General features: G+C 43.6%; 1 protein-coding gene across 4 annotated transcripts in view; it reads left to right on the top strand.

Moving 5' to 3' along the window:
• GXYLT2 (glucoside xylosyltransferase 2) overlaps positions 1-21467 on the top strand; it is an 87428-nt gene that overhangs the window by 15164 nt on the left and 50797 nt on the right. For all 4 annotated transcript variants that reach the window (XM_024244365.3, XM_063721974.1, XM_063721973.1 and 1 more), the window contains exons 2-3: positions 5104-5296; positions 18563-18694. In XM_024244365.3, coding sequence (XP_024100133.1) covers positions 5104-5296; positions 18563-18694 — 325 coding nt within the window. The remainder of the gene's footprint in view (positions 1-5103; positions 5297-18562; positions 18695-21467) is intronic.

The following is a 21467-nucleotide window of genomic DNA, read 5'->3' as shown; positions in this document are numbered from 1 at the left end:
AGTAATCCAGAGATGGCTAGGGTAGTGTTTGTTACGCTTTTTGTTTTCTTCTCATAGTCTGATGCTTTCCTTTAGAACTTGGGTAAATTTGAGAAACTATCAAAATTGCTACTTTCTTGAAAGGATCATAGATATTAACCCAGTAATTCCATTTCTGGGAATGTAAGTCTTAAGGAAAGGAGAAGAGGTGAGATGTGAGCTCAGATCCCTGGTTCCTGACCATAGCTGAACTATGGATGGTGTGTAGTACAAGTGTGTTAACATGCAGACTCCAGGGCCTCACCCAAGACCCATGGAATCAGAATCTCTGTGGGTCGGGAGTCTGCAGAATAACAAACACTGCAGATGATTGTGATGCATGGCCAGGTAGGGAATCCCCTGCCCTACATGGTGTTTGGCATCTCTTCCAGCCACAAAACTGGAAGAATGGTCAGGATTTGGGTAAGGGTCATAGCAGTGAGCAGCAAGGAGGGAATGGGTTCAGTGGGCATTTCAAAGGATAAATCAGGTGAATATGAGCGAGGCAGGAAGAGTCAAAGTTGATTAGAAACATCTTTTTAGGACCTATGTTACGACTCTTATTTTGATTGCTAAGTTGTAAGTTTGTTTCAAATTGGTTTAAGCAAAAGGGAGTTTATTGGCTTAATAACTAAACTACCCAAGATTAGGGTCAGGTGCACCTAGATCCAGGTGGTATCACCAGAGATCTGCCCTGCCATCATCTGACTCTGCTTTTCCACTGTGATAAGTTGATTCCTGTTCAGGCTGTACCAGCATGGTTACCAGGATCGTTGCCATCAGCCCCTGGCTTAGCAATGGGTCCTTAAAATTCCTGGACAGCAAATGTTCACTCCAGTCCCCTTTCATAAAGTAAAAATAAGAACATTATTAACCATCAGTCACAGCAGTGCTAGAATTCCCTATCACCCATTCCCTGCCCAATCCTAGTCATTCAAGGGGTTAAGAAGTCCTAGGTCCCTAGACTGCACTCCTCCCCTGGATCCTCACAATCTTGAGTGACGTTTGAGAGTGCCGTCAGTAGGAGCTGGTGAAAGGCACACCACGCCAGTGCCCTTAAACTTTATTATGCATTGTGACTGCACAGCACTAACACTGATTATCTAAAGCCTGAGATTTTTCATGTAATGTGAGAAGTAGTAGGGTGAGGCCAGCAAAGGTCTCATTAAATCCCAACCACTGATACTTGAACTGGCACCAGGAGAGGTTTTGTTTTTCTTTAGTACCTGTCACCAGACACTGTGAATGATTGTCATCCCTAGCCCCTGTTTTTTGTACTGTGCAGACCCAAATCACTGAAGCCTGCAAAGAAGAGAAGAGGTGGCCTGCTGTCTTGCAGGACAGTGTATGCTTTTTTTTAATTAAAAAAAAAAAAAGTCAAATAGTTTGGGACCACAGAAAATATAGATAATAACAAAATGAAGTGCCCACCACTTGGCTTAAGGAATAAGATTTTAATCAGAAATAACCACTATCCAGCCGGGCATGGTGGCTCACCCCTGTAATCCCAGCACTTTGAGAGGCCGAGGTGGGCGGATCACTTGAGGCGAGGAGTTTGAGACCAGCCTGGCAAAACCCCATCTCTACTAAAGATACAAAAAAAAAAAAAAAAATTAACCAGGCATGATGGCCTCCCGCTTGTAGTCCCAGCTACTTGGGAGGCTGAGGCATGAGAATTGCTTGAGCCTGGGAGGTAGAGGTTGCAGTGAGCTGAGGTTGCAGTGAGCTGAAATCGCACCACTACACTCCAGCCTGGGCGACAGAGTGAGATTCTGTCTCAAAAAAAAAAAAAAAAAAAAAAAAAAGAAGAAGGGAAGAAAAGAAAATAACCACTATCCTGCATTTGTTTTGTTTGAGACAGAGTCTCACTCTCACCCAGGCTGGAGTACAGTGGCACGATCTCAGCTCATTGCAACCTCAAGTCTCCCAGGTTCAAGCAGTTCTCCTGCCTCAGCCCTCCAAGTTGCTGAGATTACAGGCACAGGCTACCACACCCAGCTAATTTTTGTATTTTTAGTAGAGACAAGGTTTCATCATCATGGCCAGGCTGGTCTCAAACTCCTGACCTCAAATGATCTGCCTGCCTCGACCTCCTGCTGGGATTATAGGCATGAGCCACTGCACTGGCCTGTTGTTTTTCATTCTCTTTGGCCTTATGTTGGTACATGCCAGTCTGGTTTATTTTTTGTCACTGCTATATGGTATTCACTTTAAAAACATAGCAAATATATTCACTTTTCTCCTTTGCATAGTCACTGAAGTTTATTTCCTGTTTTTCGTTTTCAATAAACAGGGCTGCTGTGAACATTCTTGCGTAGGTCTTGTGCAAATGTGCAAGAGTTTCTTCAGGTTATATATGCAGGAGTTGGACTGCGGGGGTGGAGGGCGTACATCCATCTTCACCTGTGCTATATGTTGCCAAATGGCTCTCCAAAGTGTTCAGTCCAACTTACACTGCCCCCACCAGCGCCTGAGCTGTTCCCTGCCCCATATCCACATGAAAGCTCAATATGGTGCAGCTTCTATTTTACTTTGTAATTTTTGCCAATCTGAAAATAAAAATAAATCTCTTTATTATTTGGATTTGTACTTCCCTGATTACTAAGATTAAAACTTGTTATCCTTGGCAGAAGCCCAATATGTAAAGCTAAACTAGATGGAGTCGTTCTGTTTGGGGGCAGGTGAGGGTGTTCATATTTAAGATATCTAAGTGATTGCCTTTATGGTGTTAGTCCATTTGAGTCATATGCATATCCCTAAATATTGGGCATAATTTTTCGTAGTGTATTTCAGCTAGTGTCTTGACTGATTTTTAGAAATTGACTGTCATTTTAGCATTATCTTTAACATCTCCACATCCCTTTACATGTGAATTGGGAGTTGACTTAAATAGCAAACATGAAAACCCAACCATGAAGCCAAGGAAGAGACCAGGCCTGTGAGTCTTGCAGGCGGGGGTCCTCACATTCTTCAGGCAGATCCCTGATTTAGTGCCTTTGTTCTGCTGTCCCCTCTGCTGTGGTATGCTCCTCCCCTCAGACGTGCACATGGCTCACTACCTCCCCTCCTGCAGGTCATTTGCAGAGCTCACCTTAGTTAAGCCTTTTCCAACTTGGCACTGTTGGGAATATACTGCCCCAGCCCCCCAGTCACTCCTGGTACCCCCATCCTTCTCCACTATGTATTACCTTCATAGTACTTATTACTGTCTAGCTTTCTATATAAATTATTTAGTTACCATCCACTTTGACTCTTACTTATTTTTGTGTTTCCCTTATTCCCTACAGAACGTAACTTCTTCCAGTGCAGGCGTCTTTGTTTTGTTCACTGTCTTCCTAGAATAATGCCTACACATAATAGTACTTAGTAAAGATTTGTTGATTAATAAATGGTCTGAAGTTAGCAAGGAAAAGAGGGCAGAGAAGAGCATTTCTGAAATAAAGAGAGACAGACAATATATGTGCCAAGACCTGGAGCCAACACAGCGTGGTCACCTGCACTGGAAGTGAAACAGAATATGACTATGATTATGAATGGCCATCTCTCCAGGTTGGAGTGCTGTGGGCAGTTGTGAGAGATATAAGTAGGAGCCATAGTCAGCAGCTTGGACTTGATCTTGGGGGCAGCGGGGAGCCCTTGCATGATTTTAATCAAGAGAATAACACAATCCTATTTGCATTTTAGAGAAACATCACCCTGGCACCAACCAGGAGAAAGCATAGGCTGGGGGTTAAAGATAAGGTTGGAGACAGGTGGACCACCCAGAGGGCTGTCGCAGTGATCCAGGGGAAGGCAGATGGTGGCCTCACTAGATAATGGCAAGGAGAATGGAGAGAAGTGGACAATTTCCAGAGATATTTGGGATGTCTCTACGGTCTTTTCCTGTGATCCCCGAAGTAAATGGAATCCAAGTAACTCTTCGCATCTGGTCTTAGCTGAGCCATGAGGCTGTGCTTCTACTAAGCATGCTCATAAGTAATCAAATTGGAAACCTTTCCAAAATGCTCCACCTACATCTTCAGCTTTCCTCCTGGTGAAAGAAATCTGGAGCAAAACTGCCATTATTCAACCATGCAGTGAATAATGGAGCAGCAAGCTGATTGAACTCGAAGTTTTTGGAAGGAAGGTAGCATTTGACATCCAAGTTCCCCTGGTCTCCAAATCTTTTGTGCAAGTAAATTAGTTTCATTTGTCTCAGGGCACCTTTTCCAGGCCAACTTCTTCCAACTTGACTGCAAATGTTTCTCAGTGGTATGTTTAAGGCTTGGCTGCATCCCTTCGTCTGGAACAAATCTTTTATTACTAGGAAATAGCTGGATGATGATTCTGGACCCTTGGACCCTATCCCTCTGTCAGCTGTTGACTCAGTATTTGATACCTTGATGATTTTCAGTTTAACCTACCCCCTCTCCTACCTGTTTCTCATTAATGTGAATTTCATACTGGAAGATGAATTTCATACCCACCACCTCACCAGTATTGGCGAGATGGTCAGGATTAACACCTGTTTCTTCAAGACTCTCCTGAGATGTAGTCAGGGCACATATGTTGTTTTCTTTGCTCACCTCCCAGACTTGCATGACTTGCTTTGGTCCAGTGGTCATGCATTCCACCCCAACCTAAAAACATCCAGATGATGGGAATATCATGTTGCTTGTTTCACATGGGAAAGCCACAACCCACACTCCTCTTGTTCAAGTTGCATTCAAATCTAATTTCCACGGCCTGTGCGAGTGGGAGCTCCACAGCCCTTGTGTCAGCTGTCGAAGTTTAGCAATACTATTTCCAAACATGGGCCAGTAGGCAGCCAGCAGGCACTAGACAGCTGAGTGCTGGCAGAAAAAGCCTCAGACACCTATAGCAGTCCAAACAGTGACTCATCGTGCTATTGCCAGGATAAATATGGGAATAAATGGTATTTTTCTCTAAGCAGGAAGAATTGTCAAAATGCTTATCACTTTATAAAATATAACAGATTGTGCCTGATCATGTTTTGAAATGTTCTAACCATTCACTCGCCGGTTTTTTGTTGTTTTTACTTTTTTGAGTTTAGTAATAGCTTTCACTTGTTTTCCTTCTTTCTAGGAGGCCTGGAGAACCCAGGAGTTTCCAAGCTGTGCTGCCACCCGAGCTCTGGATCCACCTGGCTGTGGTGGCCTGTGGCAATCGGCTGGAGGAGACGCTGGTCATGCTCAAATCAGCTGTGCTTTTTAGCCACAGGAAGATCCAATTCCACATCTTCACTGAAGACTCTCTGAAGCCCGAGTTTGATAAGCAGGTGAATTTGCAGAAATCGTGGCACAGTGTTTACTGGGTACAAACAGACTACATTTTAGGAACTGCATATTCTGTTGACTAATGTATTTTGCTGCATGTTCAATTGTGTGACCTTGAACACTTGACTCTGAGCCTTAGTTTTTGGTAATACAGGGATAATTATACCTACCTCATAGAGACATGGTGAGGATTGAATGAGACCAGGGTCTCACTCTATTGCCCAGGCTAGAGTACAGTGGTGCAATCTCGGCTTACTGCAGCCTCAACCTTCCAGACTCAAGTGATCCTCCCACCTTAGCCTCCCAAGTAGCTGGGACTACAGGCATGCACCACCATGCCTGGCTAATTTTTGTATATTTTTTAATAGAGACGGAATTTTGCTGTGTTGCCCAGGTTGGCTTAAGCAGTCTACCCACCTTGGCCTCCCAAAGTGCTGGGGTTATAGGCATGTGCCACTGTGCCCAGCCCCTGTTTTTTCCTTTTCTTTTTTTTTTTTTTTTTTTTTTTTTAGACAGAGGCTCACTCTGTTGCCCAGGCTGGAGTCCAGTGGTACGATCTTAGCTCATTGCACCGTCTATTTCCTGGGTTCAAGTGATTCTTCTGCCTCAGCCTCCCAAGTAGCTGGGATTACAGGCATACGCCCCCATGCCTGGCTAATTTTTGTATTTTTAGTAGAGATGGGGTCTCACCATGTTGCCTAGGCTGGTCTTGAACTTCTGACCTCAAATGATCCACCTGCTTGTCCCTCCCAAAGTGCTGGGATTACAGGCATGAGCCACTGCGCCTGGCCGTTGTTTTTTTTTTTCCCATATACAGTTGTGTATCTGTATGTTTGTACATATAGACATGCATATGTATAATTACATACATATGTATGTATCCTGATTAAATTGTATTTCTTTTACAAAAATCAGGATTATACCCGTATATTGTTGTGGAACTTGCTTTTTGCACTGAAAACTGTATCATCAGCATTGTTCTCAGTCAGTACTCCTACATTCTTACCTCATTCTTTTTGGTGACTACATACATACTATTTTATTACGGGGCTGGGTCCTCATTTATTTGACTATTCCCATACTGAAGAACAGGTAATGAGTTTTTTCCAGTACACAAGAAGAGCTTGGGAAAGGTCTCTTCCCCCAGGGTAGGTACACATGTGACCTTTGCAGATCAAGCTTTGTTTTCCTTGAGAGTTTTCTCTTGCTGTAAGTTCTCAAATGGTGGCAGAGCGAGAAGCTGGTTTGCTTTGTGTCTACCGATTTGAGTCAACAGTGCTGTATCCTGTCACCAGGCTAGCTGCACTAATGAGAAATGCCCAAAAAAAGCATGTTGGGCAGAGAAAGGCTATTAATAGAAAGATGGAAAATGTGTTATGTTTGAGTAGGAAAAAAAAATCACCTTGACATCTTTACCAAGAGAAACCATGGAGGAAATAGTCCTGGGGCTTTGGAATTGATTGGAAAATGCCTTGTAAAGGATCTGAATCAGGGGAAGGGTGAAGGAAAAAGGCTGAAACTCTATATAGTTAGCTCAGAGGCTGAAGTATAAGGGAAATGATAATGAGAATATATAGCATTTGTTAAGGGCTTATGATTTATGAGTTCATCTCATTTAATCCTCATAATCTTCAAAGGTAACCTTTGAAGAAGGTAATTATTATGTCCCAATTTTACAGACTGAGATCATTGAGCTTAGAGAATTTTAGCGATTTGCTCATCAGGGTTCAGGTCAAGTTTATTGGCTCACCCTTCCATGGAATTAATCGATATACCATACCACCTCCTGAACTAGTAGACAGAAGACTCAAATTCAAAACTCACCTCCACTATGTACTTGCTATATGACCTTGGGTTAGTCTTTTGGCCTTTTCAAGCCTCAGTTTCCCCATCTGCAACTTGAGGCTAGCAGGTTTGCTAAAAGAGATGGTAGATCTGTAATATGGGTAGGTCAGGTCAGGCTTCAGTAACAACTCCCCCAAAACTCAGATACTTTTCATGTGCCTGCAGCTTGTCTCCCAGGGGACAGAGCCTCCATTCTGTACAGCCTCTTAGGTTTGGGATGGAAGTAGACTGAGGCTATTCATGTGTTAGCTACACTTGCCAGAGCATTTGACATCTGTAGTTCGTGGGATGCCATGGCAGGAAAGAGACTAGAGAGTCATAACCCCGCCTTTCATTCCCTCAGTGTGGCAGTGACACAGGTCTTTCCATGCATGTTTAACTGGCTGGTAGTCACAAGCCCATCCAACTGCGGGGGACTGAGAAGTGCTCTATGTGGCGGAAAGAAGGGAAGCTGGCTGTGTGCAAACACAACTCATGTCTTGTACAATATCTATCTACCCAGTACTTAGTGAATACCTGCTGCATGTAAAAAGCAAGGATGTGGGGATGGAGCAGAACAAAATACAGACTTGGACTTTAAAAGGGGAAGGGAAGGGCCAGGCGTGGTGGCTCACACCTGTAATCCCAGCACTTTGCGAAGCCGAGGTGGGTGGATCACCTGAGGTCAGGAGTTCGAGACCAGCCTGGTCAACATAGTAAAACCCTGTCTCTACTAAAAATACAAAAATTAGCTGGGTCAGGTGGAGTGCGCCGTAGTCCCAGCTACTCGGGAGGTTGAGGCAGGAGAATTGCTCAAACCTGGGAAGCGGAGTTGCAGTGAGCTGAGATTGTGCCATTGCACTCTAGCCTGGGTGACAGAGAAAGACTCTGTCTGAAAAAAAATAACAAAAGGGAAGGGAAGGGTAGGAAGATGTATACGTGTAACCATATCTGTTTAGCAGATTGTACTTTCCAAGGAGGCCCCCGGTGGTCCCACCTTCTGTTATTCACATGCTGGTATACTTCCCTCCTACACTGTCCCAGGGTCCTCTGTGTGACTAATAGGACAGGGCAGAAGGGATGGTATGTCACTTCTGAGATTAGGTTACAAAAGGCACTTTACCTTCCATCTCGGATCAGTGGGTCTGGGGGAAGCCAGCTACCATGTCACAGTAGCCCTCTGGAGAGGCCTGCATGGTGAGGAACGGAGGACCCTTGCCAACACTTGTGTGTGAGCTGGGAGGAAGATCCTCCAACCCCTTCAAGCCTTCAGATGACCATAGTCCTGTAATCTCATGAGAGGCCCTGAGACAGAACAACTCAGCTTATACATTCTCAACCCTAAGAAACTATGTAAAATCATACATGTTTGTGGTTTTATTTACTTTGATTTTTATTTTTTTGAGACAGGATCTCACTCTGTTGCCCATTGCAGTGACACAATCATAGCTTACTGCATCCTTGAATGCCTGGGCTCAAGCAATCCTCCTGCCTCAGTATCCCCTCCATGCCTGGCTAATACAAATATATTTATATATACGTAAATATATATAATATATAAGTTGTGTGTGTGTATGTGTGTGTACATATATATATATATATTTTTGAGACAGCGTCTCGCTCTGTCGCCCAGGCTGGAGTGCAGTGGCATGATCTTAGCTCAGCATTCTCCGCCTCCTGGATTCAAGAAGTTCTCATGCCTCAGCCTCCCAAGTAGCTGGGACTACAAGCCGTGCCACCATGCCCGGCTAATTTTTGTATTTTTAGTAGAGACAGGGTTTCGTCACGTTGGCCAGGCTTGTCTCGAACACCTGACCTCAAGTGATCTACCTGCCTCAGTCTCTCAAAGTGCTGGGATTACAGGCATGAGTCACTGTGCCCAGCACTGGCTAATATTTTATTTTTTGTAGAGATGGGGTCTCCCTATGTTGCCCAGGCTGGTTTTGAACTCCAGGCTCAAGTGATACTCCTGCCTTGGCCTCCCAAAGTACTGGGATTATAGGCACATGCCACCATGACTTGCCTGTTTGTGATCATACGCTACTAAGTTTTGGGGTAATTTGTTACAAGGCAACAGTTAATATATTACATATATATGTACATACACATGTACATACATACACAAACATGTATGTATGTATGAAATACCTTATGCCAAATATAATGCTATGTGACATAAAAAGGATACAGCTTCTCCCTGGCTCTTTGTGAGGATGCCTGCCCCTGAAAAGAACTGAGGCCTCCAGCCAACAGCCAGCCTCAACGTCTAGACATGTGAGTGAATAAGCTTTCAGAAGATTCCAGCCGCCAGCCTTCAGGGCTTCCAGCTGAGGCCCCAGACACTGTGGAGCAGAGTCAACCTGTCCCCTCCTCTGCCTTGTCTGAATTCCTGATCCATGAAATCTGTAAGCATAATAAATGTTTTATACCACTAAGATTTGGGGTAATTTTTTATGAGCTGTAGGAACTGGAACATTATAAATTAAGAGCTAAATTATATGGGAAAATTATTGCAGATACTTGTGAGGTTGTGCTAGGTGTTGAATTTTCCTGATGACTTTATCCCTTTGATGGTTCATTTCCTCAGGTTTTTATTAAACCAGTGAAGCTCATCTAATGAAGGAAATTACGACAGGGTGTTAAAAACTAGGCAGGGGATGGGCACGATGGCTCACACCTGTAATCCCAGCACTTTGGGAGGCCAAGGCCAGTGGATCACCTGAGGTCCGGAGTTCAAGACCAGCCTGGCAATGTGGCAAAACCCCGTCTCTACTAAAAATACAAAAATTAGCCAGGCGTGGTGGTGTGTGCCTGTAGTCCCAGCTACTGGGGAGTCTGAGGCATGAGAATCACTTGAACCTGGGAGGTGGAGGTTGCAGTGAGCCAAGATTACGCCACTGTACTCCAGCCTGGGTGACAGAGCAAGACTCTGTCTCAAAAAATAAATAAAATAATTTTTAGAAAAACTAGGCAGGGTGTATACTACCATCACTTTCTTGTCCGTGCAGGAATTATGTTGCCAGTTTAGATGCATACCGCCTTTGACCTTATGTAAGCCATAGAATTCTCTCAGCCTCAGTTTGTCATCTGTGTTGTGGGGCAAATGATACCCTCTTGTGGTGGTGAGGCCAAATCAGATAAAGAATTTTTTTTTTTAATCCCACAAAGATACTCTGGAACACCTCCTATATTTTGGGCACTTTGTTAGGTCTAAAGAAATAGAACAGCCGTTTTGGTTCCTGCCAGGCCACCAGCACATGCTGAAGGGATGGGCTCTGTCACTCTTCTCCAGGGCATTGTGGGCAACCCAGGGTTTTTTTTGGGATAACTTCTTGGAAGCTCAGGGCCACTTATTTTTTACCTCAGGGTGAAAACAAAACAAAATGCCAGTACCGTCATGATTCCTCCAAAGGCTGCAGTATGGGCGAGTTCTTCTGTATTTAATTAGACTTTTTAAAGTTGCATATGTACAGGATGTCTGGTGGTATTTGCCGTCTACATGGTAGATACTTCATATTTTAAAGTTTCATTTATTTTCGTCATCTCCCAACAGAGAAGTGGGAGATGCCAGCCAGTTCGTTTCCTAGCCTTTTCCGGCAGCTCGGGATCAGGCATGTGTTTGAGATTCGGCTAAACTGTGCTACGGCCCAACTCAGAATCAGAAAGTAGTGGGACACACAAATAAGGAGGCTACCAATCCATTCTGGTGAAGGGCGGCCAGTATATATATGTATGTTTTTATATATATGTGTGTGTGTGTGTGTGCGCGCGCGCGTGCGTGCATGTATATGCACATACGCGTGCACACGTGCGTGTGTGTGAGGGAGTGGCGAGAAGAGAGCTGCCATGGGAAGAATTGTCATCAGGAGCTTTCAGTGCCTGGAGTCAGTGGGGCAAACTGTGGCACTTGCGGTGACAGTAGCTGGGGTTTCCTTACCAGACTGGCTTGTGGTAGGCTCTAACAGATTGAAAAGACACCGACGCCATAGAGCCTGGGTCTGGCTCAAGCTGGATCAGGGCATGACCCCTGAGTCTGGTTCTCCAGCCCTCCCACTGGTCTTCTGAGCTACCTAACATCCTTTCATTAAATTCTTTTTGGCTTAAAGAGCCTGAATTGGGCCAGACGCAGTGGCTCACACCTGTAATCCCAACACTTTGGGAGGCCCAGGCAGGCTAAGGTCAGAAGTTTGAGCCCGTTTCTACTAAAAATACAAAAATTAGCTGGGCATGGTGGCACACACCTGTAATCCCAGCTACTTAGGAGGCTGAGGCATGAGAATTGCTTGAACCTGGGAGTGGAGGTTGCATGAGCCAAGATGGCACCACTGCACTCCAGCCTGGGCAACAGAGTGAGACTCCATCTCAAAAAGAGCCTGAATTGGTTTTATTGTGTGCAACCTAGCATCCTGAGAGTAACACAAAGTAACTAAATATGGTGAGGAGTTTTTTTTTTTTTTTTTTCCTTTAAAGAAAGAAAAAAAAAAAGCACCAAAGGGCTGCTTTTAAATAGTACCACATGCTTCTAGAGGACAGGGACCATGCCTCTTCGTTACTCATTTCCTTTTTTTTTTTTTTTTTTTTGAGGATTTAGGAAAAATAGCCCAGAGAAAGAGATGATAAGGTATTCTTCAGTAATTTAAAGACATATACAATCAGAATTAGATTTCTTCCGTGTTGCTCTGCAGGACAAAATGAGGGGTGATGTGGGGGAGGTCTCAGGCAGCTGGTTCTAATTCCATGCAAGGAGCCCTTTTTAAAGGTATTGGGTGAGCTGGGCGCGGGTGGCTCACGCCTGTAATCCCAACACTTTCGGAGGCCAAGGCGGGCGGATCACCTGAGGTCGGGAGTTCGAGACCAGCCTGGCCAACATGGTGAAACCCCATCTCTACAAAAATACAAAAATTAGCCCATGTGGTGGTGGGCATCTGTAGTCCCAGCTATTCAGGAGGCTGAGGCAGGAGAATTGCTTGAACCTAGGAGGCAGAGGTTGCAGTGAGCCAAGATCGCCCCACTGCACTCCATCCTGGGTGACAGAGGGAGACCCTGTCTCAAAAAAAAAAAAAAAAAAAAAGAGAGAGGTATTGGGTTTCTCATTACTAGAGGAGCAAGCTGAGGCTGGCCCAGCACTTTCAGGGATGTCCATGGAGGACTTGGGAAAGGTAAGGGCTGCACTTCACTGTCACTGTGTCGTCCTTGTTGTCTTACCTTCGTGGTCATTATTAGAGGTTTCCTCCTTTTAGATGCATGGTCATTTGGCACCTCCCTGACTTCTCTGAAGTTGGGTGTGATTGTGTGATTTGCTTTGGCCAGTGAAATGTAGGTGACAGTGATGAGAGTCACTTTTAACATAAAATATGTCACTTCCTGGTGGAAACTTAAGCTCTAGTGTGTGTTTTGCCACACTTCCTTCTCTTGCATCTGCGTTCACTGATGTGAGTTGAGATGGAGCCTCCATGAGTTTGGCCCCTGAGTGAGAATACTGAGCACAGCCCTTTGCCAGTCTGAAGATGTAGCAGGAGCAAGAAACAAACTTTAGGAAAAAAGAAAAGAAAAGAAAAACCCCTTAAAATAAACTTTTTTCGGGGTGGGGGTAGGGATGGGGTCTTGCTATGTTGCCCAGGCTGGTCCTGAACTCCTGGTCTCAAGTGATCCTCCAACCTTGACCTCTCAAAGTGTTGAGTTTATAGGTATGAGCCACCACACCTGGCCATAAATTCTTGATAACCCTAGTTTATCCTGACTGATGCAACTGAGTTTGTTTGTTTTTGTTTTTGTTTTTGAGATAGAGTCTTGCTGTGTTGCCCAGGCTGGAGTGCAGTGGCACGATCTCCACTCACTGCAACCTCCGCCTCCTGGGTTCGAGTGCTTCTTGTGCCTCAGCCCCCCTAGTAGCTGGGATTACAGGCGTGCACTACCACACCCAGCTAATTTTGTATTTTTTAGTAGAGACGGGAGTTTCACCATGTTGGCCAGGCTGGTCCTGAACTCCTGACCTCGGCCTCCCAAATTTTAGGATTACAGATGTGAGCCACCTCACCCAGCCGCAGTTGAGTTTTAACAGCTTCATAGTATCTAGTGTGTTATTGTAAGCCAGCCAAACCCTTGTGAAAGCAATGCAATGGATTTGAGATCCTAAAAGTCTTCTGTTCTATAACATTTGTAGATGCTCAAAAATATTTTTTATAACTTGAAAAGAATGAATGAACCTGCAAGAAAGGAGGAGTTACCTACTGAGGTAAAGGATGAGGTGGGCGGTTAGATTGACAAAGGTAGTTAAACCTTTCGGAAGATAGGATGCTAACAATCAGAGTGGCAAGGATTTTTTAGTTTTTGTGTTTGTTTTTTTGAGACAGGGTCTCACACTGTCATCCAGGTTGGAGTGCAGTGGTGCCATCACAGCTCACTGCAGCCCCAACCTCTCAGACGATTAGAAGATGCCGGGAGCTAAGGGAGCCCGTGGACCATGTGAATTTCCCATTCTTTTTCAGGGCTGATTTTGGGCTGTTGTGCAGTGGTACAATTGTACTGGTATTTGTGCCCAGTATTTGTGCCAGTCTTCATTCTGACTGATCAGTACTGTCATACTGAGAGTTTATGCCTAGTGTCAGTTCTAATGGGTCTGTGCAATTATACTGGGTAAATACTAGGTAATGCCTGGTGTGGGTTCTAATTGGTCAGTACCCTTCATATATCAAATGTCAAATACTTTGTCTGTCACTCCTTTCCTCATTCAGAATTTTAAAGTGTTTCCAATCATGTATTTCAAAAAATGTTTATATCCCAGCCTGGGCAACATGGCAAAACCTTGTCTCAGTAAAAAAAATAGAAAAATTAGCCAGGCATGATGGCATGCACCTGTTGTCCCAGCTACTTGGGAGGCTGAGATGGGGGGAGGATCACCTGAGCCCAGGGAGGTCAAGGCTGCAGTGAGCCATGATCGTGCCACTGTACTCCAGCCTGGGCGACAGAGTGAGGCCCCATCTCAAAAAAAAAAAAAAAAGTTTATATGGTTATATAAACAATATATGTACATTGTAAAAACCAGTAAATTCATAAATGATAAATGAAAAAAAACCCATTACACTAATGCTCAGGGAGAACAGTTTTGGTGTATATATGTAATACTTATTTCCATTGCTTTTCTTTTCATATCACCATCAGAAATGGGATCTCTTTTATATCACTGACGCTTACATTACTGAGTTTCCTCTAAAGTGAGTTGACCAGTGTTTCCTGGAAAACACCAGACAGTAACTATTTTAGGCTTTGCAGGCTGTATGGTCTCTATCCCAACTACTCAATGTGCTATTTAGAGTAGAAGCAGCCGCAAACAATATATAAACAAATGGGTGTGGCTGTGTTCTGGTAACATTTTACTTATGGGCACTGAGATTTGAATTTCATATAATTGTCACAAAATATTATTCTTGTTTTGATTTTTTAAAACTATTTTAGAATGCCAAACCATTCTTGGCTTGTGTACTCTTTGTGGCAGGCTAGATTTGGCTCTGGTACTACCATAATTTGCTCACCCCAGTTCTATGACATTATCACTAATGACTACATTGCATTCTGTTATATAGATAGACTCTGGAGCTTACTTAACCAAACTCTTCTTTAGATTGTTTCTAATTTTTGATTGTTACAAACAACACTAAAACAAACAACCTTGTAATAAACAAGTGTCCATTTTTGAAATTTTTCCTTAGGAATAATTCTTAGAATTGTTGTAGCAACAGGAAGGCATTAACGCAAAAAAATTGAGAAGGGCCAGCCGCAGTGGCTCATGCGTGTAATCCTAGCACTTTGGGAGGACGAGGTGGGCGGATTGTCTGAGTTCAAGACCAGCCTGGGAAACATGGCGAAACCCCATCTCTACTGAAAATACAAAAAAATTAGCTGGGCATGGTAGTGCGCGCCTGTAATCCCAGCTACTCGGGAGGCTGAGGCACTAGAATTGCTTGAACCCGGGAGGCAGAGAGTGCAGTGAGCTGAGATCATGCCACTGCACTCCAGCTTGGGTGACAGAGCAAGGCTCTGTCTCAAAAAGAAAAAAAAAATTAAGATACACAGATGGGAAACAAGCATATGAAAGGATGTTCAGTGTCATATGTGATTAGAGCATTGTAACTTAAGATAACAATGAAACACCACTACAGATCTATTTCAATGGCTAAAATCTAGAACCCTGACAACAGCAAATGCTGGTGAGGATGTGGAGCAACAGGAACTCTCATTCATTGCTGATAAGAATGCAAAATCATGCAGCCACTTTGGAAGATAGTTTGGCAGTTTCTTAGGAAGCGGAATATAGGCTTACCATACAATCCAGGAATTAAACTCCTAAGTATTTACCCAAATGAGTTGAAAACTTATGTCCACACAAAAACCTGTACACAGATGTTTGTAGCAGCTGTATTCACAATTTCCCAAAACTGGAAGCAACCAAGATATCCTTCAGTAGATGAATGGATAAACAAACTGTGATACATTCATACCATAGAATACAGTATTATTAAATGATTTAAAAAAATGAGCTATCAAGCCACAAAAAGACATGTAGGAGACCTAAATGCATATTGCTAAATGAAAGAAGCCAGTCTGAAAAGGCAAGGTGCTATACGATTTTAACTATATCACATTCTGGAAAAGGTAACATGAAGAGACTATAAAAAGATCAGTAATGGGCTGGGCACGGTGGCTCACACCTGTAATCCCTGTACTTTGAGAGGTCAAGGCATGTGGATCACCTGAGGTCGGGAGTTTGAGACCAGTCTGACCAACATGGTGAAACCCCGTCTCTACTAAAAATACAAAAAGTAGCTGGGTGTAGGGGCAGTCACCTATAATCCCAGCTACTCAGGAGGCTGAAGCAGTAGAATTGCTGGAATATGGGAGGCGGTGGTTGCAGTGAGCTGAGATTGCGCTATGGCACTCCGGTCTGGATGACAGCGTGTGACTCTGTCTCAAAAAAAAAAAAAAGAAGTTCAGGTGAGAGAGGGCAGGCAGGAATGTTGAAAAGTTGGAGCAGAGAGGATTTTTACGGTAGTGACACTATTCTGTGTACTGTAATGATAGATACATGATGTGCATTTGCCAAAATCCATAGAAAGAGTGTACAACAGAAAGAATTAACACTAATGTAAACTGTGGACTTTAGTTAGTAATAGCATATTGATATTGACTTATCAGTTGTAACAAATATACCACATGAATGCAAGATATAAATAATAGGGGAAACTGTAGGGCGGGGGAAGAGAGAGGCCATCTGGAAACCCTGATTTCTGCTCAATTTTTCTTTTTTGTTATTTGTTTTCATTGTTGTTCTTGTTTTTACTTTTTTTATTTTTTATTTTTTATTTTTGAGACAGAGTCTCACTCTGTCACTCAGGCTGGAGTGCAGTGGTCCAGTCTTGGCTCACTGCAGCCTCCGCTTTCCGAGTTGATGTGATTCTCCTTCCTCAGCCTCCTGAGTAGCTAGGACTACAGGCGTGCCTCACCACTCCTGGCTAATTTTTGTATTTTTAGTAGAGACGGGGTTTCACCATGTTGGCCAGGCTGGTCTCAAACTCCTGACCTCAAGTGATCCACCCGCCTTGGCCTCCCAAAGTCATGAGATTACAGGTGCCAGCCACCTCTCCTGGCCTTGTTTTTAATTTTTTTAAGAGGCAGGTCTTGTTATACTGCCCTGGCTGGTCTCAAATTCCTGCGCTTAAGCAATCTTCCCGCCTTGGCCTTCCAAAGTGTTAGGATTACAGGCGTGAGCCACCAACACCTGGCTGACTTTCTGTAAACATTAAACTGCTCTAAAATCTAAAAGTGTATTTTAAAAATTTTGTTATAAAATTAATATATGCAAAGAAAGTAATATATACTCACTGTAAAAATTCTAAAGAATATGGAAATGTAGCCCGAGGAAATGAAACCACCGTCACCAGCTATAGAGTGCCCACTTTTAATAATTTGGTACATATCCATCTAGATTTTTCTTTACATATAAAATGTACATGCATATATATATATATATATATATATGTTTGTTTTTTGTTTTTTTTTTTTTTTTTTTTTTAGTCAGAGTCTCGCTCTGTTCCTCAGACTGGAGTGCAGTGGCACGATCTCAGCTCACTGCAACCTCCACCTCTGCCTCCCGGATTCAAGTGATTCTCCTGCCTCAGCCTCCTGAAGTAGCTGGGATTACAGGCGCCCACCACCAAGCCAGCTAATTTTTGTATTTTTAGTAGAGACGGGGTTTCGCCATGTTGCCCAGGCTGGTCTCAAACTCCTGACCTCAAGTGATGCACCCGCCTGGGCCTCCCAAAGTGCTGAGATTACAGGTGTGAGCCACCACGCCCGGCCTCATGCATATATTTTTTCCTATAAGACAGAACCATTCATTCAGACAGTAGTGAAGAAAAAAAAAAAAAAAAAAAGAACCATATTATAATTTTTTTGCACTTTGCTTTTTCCAAAACCCAACTATATGTTATAACCATTTTCCATGTCAGTACATATCTACATAACAGAATACAATGCAGTCATTAGTGACAATGATATAGAACTGAGGTCAGCAAACTATGGGAGTATAAGAGCCAAATCCAGCCTGCCACATATAACACAAAAGACATCTACTTTATTCTAACTGTACATTATTCTACTTTCTTTTTAAATTTAATTTAATTTTATTTTTTTGAGACACAGTCTCGCTCTGTCACCCAGGCTGGAGTACTGTGGCACGATCTCACTGCAACCTCCACCTCCCTGGTTCAAAGCAATTCTCGTGTCTCAGCCTCCTGAGTAGCTGGGACTACAGGCATGTGCCACCATGCCCAGCTAATTTTTGTGTTTTTTAGTAGAGACAGGGTTTTGCTGTGTTGGCCAGGCTGGTTTCAAACTTCTGGCCTGAAGAGATCCACCCACTTCAGCCTCCCAAAGTGCTGGGATTACAGGCATGAGCCACCGTCCCTGGTCCCTCTAACTGTACATGATTTTATTGTATAGTTCTAGCATACTTAATTGTCCCAATTCCTTATTATTGGACATTTTGATTGTTCCCAAGTTTGTTGGGTTTTTTTCCTCCTTCCAGGCTGCTAAGTTCTCCAGTTTTGTTATTGCGAACTAGGTTGTGGTGAATGTCCTTGTGCCTCTGTCTTTTGGGGTGTTGTTACCAGTTTCCAAGTTGCCCTTTTGGAAGTTTGTTCAAATCTATACTCTCCTCTGCAGTTTCTCAACACCGTTGCCAACTGTGAATGTTATTTTTAAAAATCTTAGCAATTTTAGTAGGAGCAAATACTCTCTCATTTAGTGAACATTCATAGTGGTGATGAAGTTAAACTTTCTGTGTAAGTTGCCTGAATAATTTCCATTTGACCATCCAGAAGCTTCGCAGGCATTTTCCATATTTCCTAGGGCCTAATCACCCTTCCCTTGCTTTCCATGTTTTTCAGTTACGCCAGTGGCCTGACTCATATACAAAGAAGTTTGAGCACAGAATCTACCCCATCACATTTTCTGTTGGAAACCCTCAGGAGTGGAAGAAATTGTTCAAACCCTGTGCTGCCCAGAGACTCTTTCTTCCGGTAGGAACACCTGTTTTTAATAAGTTGTAGCTTGCTCTTGGAAATAAGGTAAAATTAGCCGAGATGTGTGTAGAAACATTTAACTTAACAGCTGAAAACCTGTGTCTCTTGGATCCTGGAGCTGATGCTCTAAGTCTGCAGCATGTAGAGAGGATCCCTGTGTTCTGGAGGTTGTCATACCGAAAGACCGAGGGACTGTGAGCATTCAAATCCTGCCTTGGATCATTGGTCTTTGTGACTATGGTTCCATCGTTTACTGGCTCCTGTGAACCTCGTTAAATCCCCCAACTTTACTAACTTCAGTTTCATCCATAGGCTTGGCACATAGCTGGCCCTCAATAAATATTAGCCTTGATTATTGTTATTTCTCTTATAACAGTAACGACTACTAGTTATGGCCATGCTAGGCTATCATTCCAAAAGGGTCCAGAATTTTGGTTTAGTCTTTTAGTTTAATGAATTTTTAAACTGCATGTTTTTGGTTGCTTTTTTAAAATCTTGAGGCCGGCACGGTGGCTCACACCTATAATCCCAGTACTTTGGGAGGCCAAGGCAGGCGGATCACTTGAGCACAGGAGTTTGAGACCAGCCTGGGCAACATGGCGAAATCCCATCTCTACAAAAAATACAAAAATTAGGCGGGGTGTGGTGGCTTACGCCTATAATCCCAGCACTTTGGGAGGCTGAGGCAAGTGAATCACCTGAGGTTAGGATTTCAAGACCAGCCTGGCCAACATGGTGAAACTCTGTCTCTACTAAAAATACAAAAATTAGCAAGGCTTGCTGGTGTATGGCTGTAATCGCAGCTACTCAGGAGGCTGAGGCAAGAGAATCGCTTGAACCCAGGAGACAGAGGTTGCAGGGAGCCAAGATCACGCCACTGCACTCCAGCCTGGGCAACAAGAGCAAAACTCCATCTCAAAAAAAAATTACCTGGGCATGGTGGCGCATGCCTGTAGTCCCAGCTACTTGGGAGGCTGAGGTGAAAGGATCATCTGAGCTCAAGAGGTTGAGGCTGCAGTGAGCCATGATCGCACCATCACACTCCAGCCTACGTGACAGAGTGAGACCGTGTCTCAAAAAAGTAAATAAAGAAATAAAATTTTAAAAATCAAATAATAATAAAAATAAAATATTCAATAGAAAAAAGATATATCAAAAGTGAGAATAATATTGCGCAGGGATGGCAACTTTGAATTGTCAGTTGCCTTAATTTTTGTGAGGGATTCATGCCTTCAGTAGACATTTGTTGAGTGCCCACTAGGGTGCTGGGGCCTGGCTCAGTGATGGTGACACGGTAATAAGACAACCATGGTCCTGTTTTCTTGAAGCTTGAGTCTAGTAGGGCCTTGAACAAATAATTGGAAGTATGACCAGTACTAAGAGGAGATAGTCTCATGGATGTATGTAACATGGGGTTCCATCCTGGTCATAGAAGGTTCTCCTGAGGCAGTGGCATCTTTTTTTGTGGAGATGGGGTCTTGCTATATTGCTCAGGCTGATGTTGAACTCCTGTGCTTAAGTGATTCTCTCGCCTTGGCCTCCCAAAGTAGTAGGATTACAGGCATGAGCCACCATGCCTGCCCAGCAGTGGCATTTATGCAGACATGAATAAAGGAGAAGTAAGGGTTACTAGGTGACAAGGGCCTTGGGGGTCATGAGAGAAAAGAGGGGCCCAGGCAGATGGAACAGTATATACAAAGGCCCTAAGATGGGAAGGGCCATGTTTAAGAAAATAAAAGAAGGTCATAGTAACCAAAAAATAGAAAGTGAGATGAGAGTGAAGCAATCAACAGAGACTGGAGCTTGCAGGCTCAGCAAGCCATCTAGAAGTATCTGGTCTTTTTTTTTTTTTTTTTTTTTTTTTTTTTTAAAGAGATAAGGTCACTCTCTGTTGCCCCTGCTGGAGTGCAGTGGTACAGTCATGGCTCACTGCAGCCTCCAACTCCTGGGCTCAAGTGATCCTCCCACCTGAGCCTCACAAGTAGCTGGGACTACAGATATGAGCCACCATGCCTAGCTAATTTTTTTATTTTTTGTAAAATGATGTCTTGCTATGTTGCCAACCTGGTCACATACTCCTCACATACTTCTGGGCTCAAGCGGTCCTCCCACCTTGCCCTCCCACAGTGCTGGAATTACAGATGAGAGCCACAGCACTCAGCCCAGTCTTTTTCTTAAGGGCAGTGGGAAGCCACTGGATGAGTTTTTGCAGCAAGTGGCATGTTCTAACTTGTGTTTTAAAGAAGACACTCTGGTTTATGGCAGCGCGGACAGGATTGGTGAAGCCAGCTCACTAACTTGGCTTGGGCTTTGATGGTTGCCTTAGAGATGGATAATGGACCTGCCTGAAACAGAATTTACCAACCTTCATGATTGTCTCACTGTAAGACTTGAAGGGGGAGTGACATGAGAAGGATTTTACCAGGTTTTTTTTAACCTGAACAACTGTTAAGGTTGATCCATTTGAAATTGCCAATATTCAACCATTAATGACCTACAAAAAAGGCAATTTCTTATGGCTCAACCTAAGAAATAAATGGCAGGATCATTTAGGGATAGAAAAGACAGGGAAAAGCAGTTTTGGTAAAAGGGTCAAATGAGTTTAATTTGGGTCATACTTTGATTTTGAGGTGCCTGAGGATACTCAAGCAGAAGGAATCTTCACATCTGTGGCTCTGGAAACACTAACTGGGGAGTAGCCCTTTTAGCATTTCCTACGCAGAGACCTGTGAGCAGAACAAACCCTGAACGAATTGTTGGCAGCAATCAG

Source organism: Pongo abelii, chromosome 2 (genome assembly GCF_028885655.2).
Source record: "Pongo abelii isolate AG06213 chromosome 2, NHGRI_mPonAbe1-v2.0_pri, whole genome shotgun sequence".
Lineage (NCBI taxonomy): Eukaryota > Metazoa > Chordata > Mammalia > Primates > Hominidae > Pongo > Pongo abelii.
Note: the sequence above shows the minus strand (reverse complement) of the source record. Positions and strands in the feature narration are given on the sequence as shown.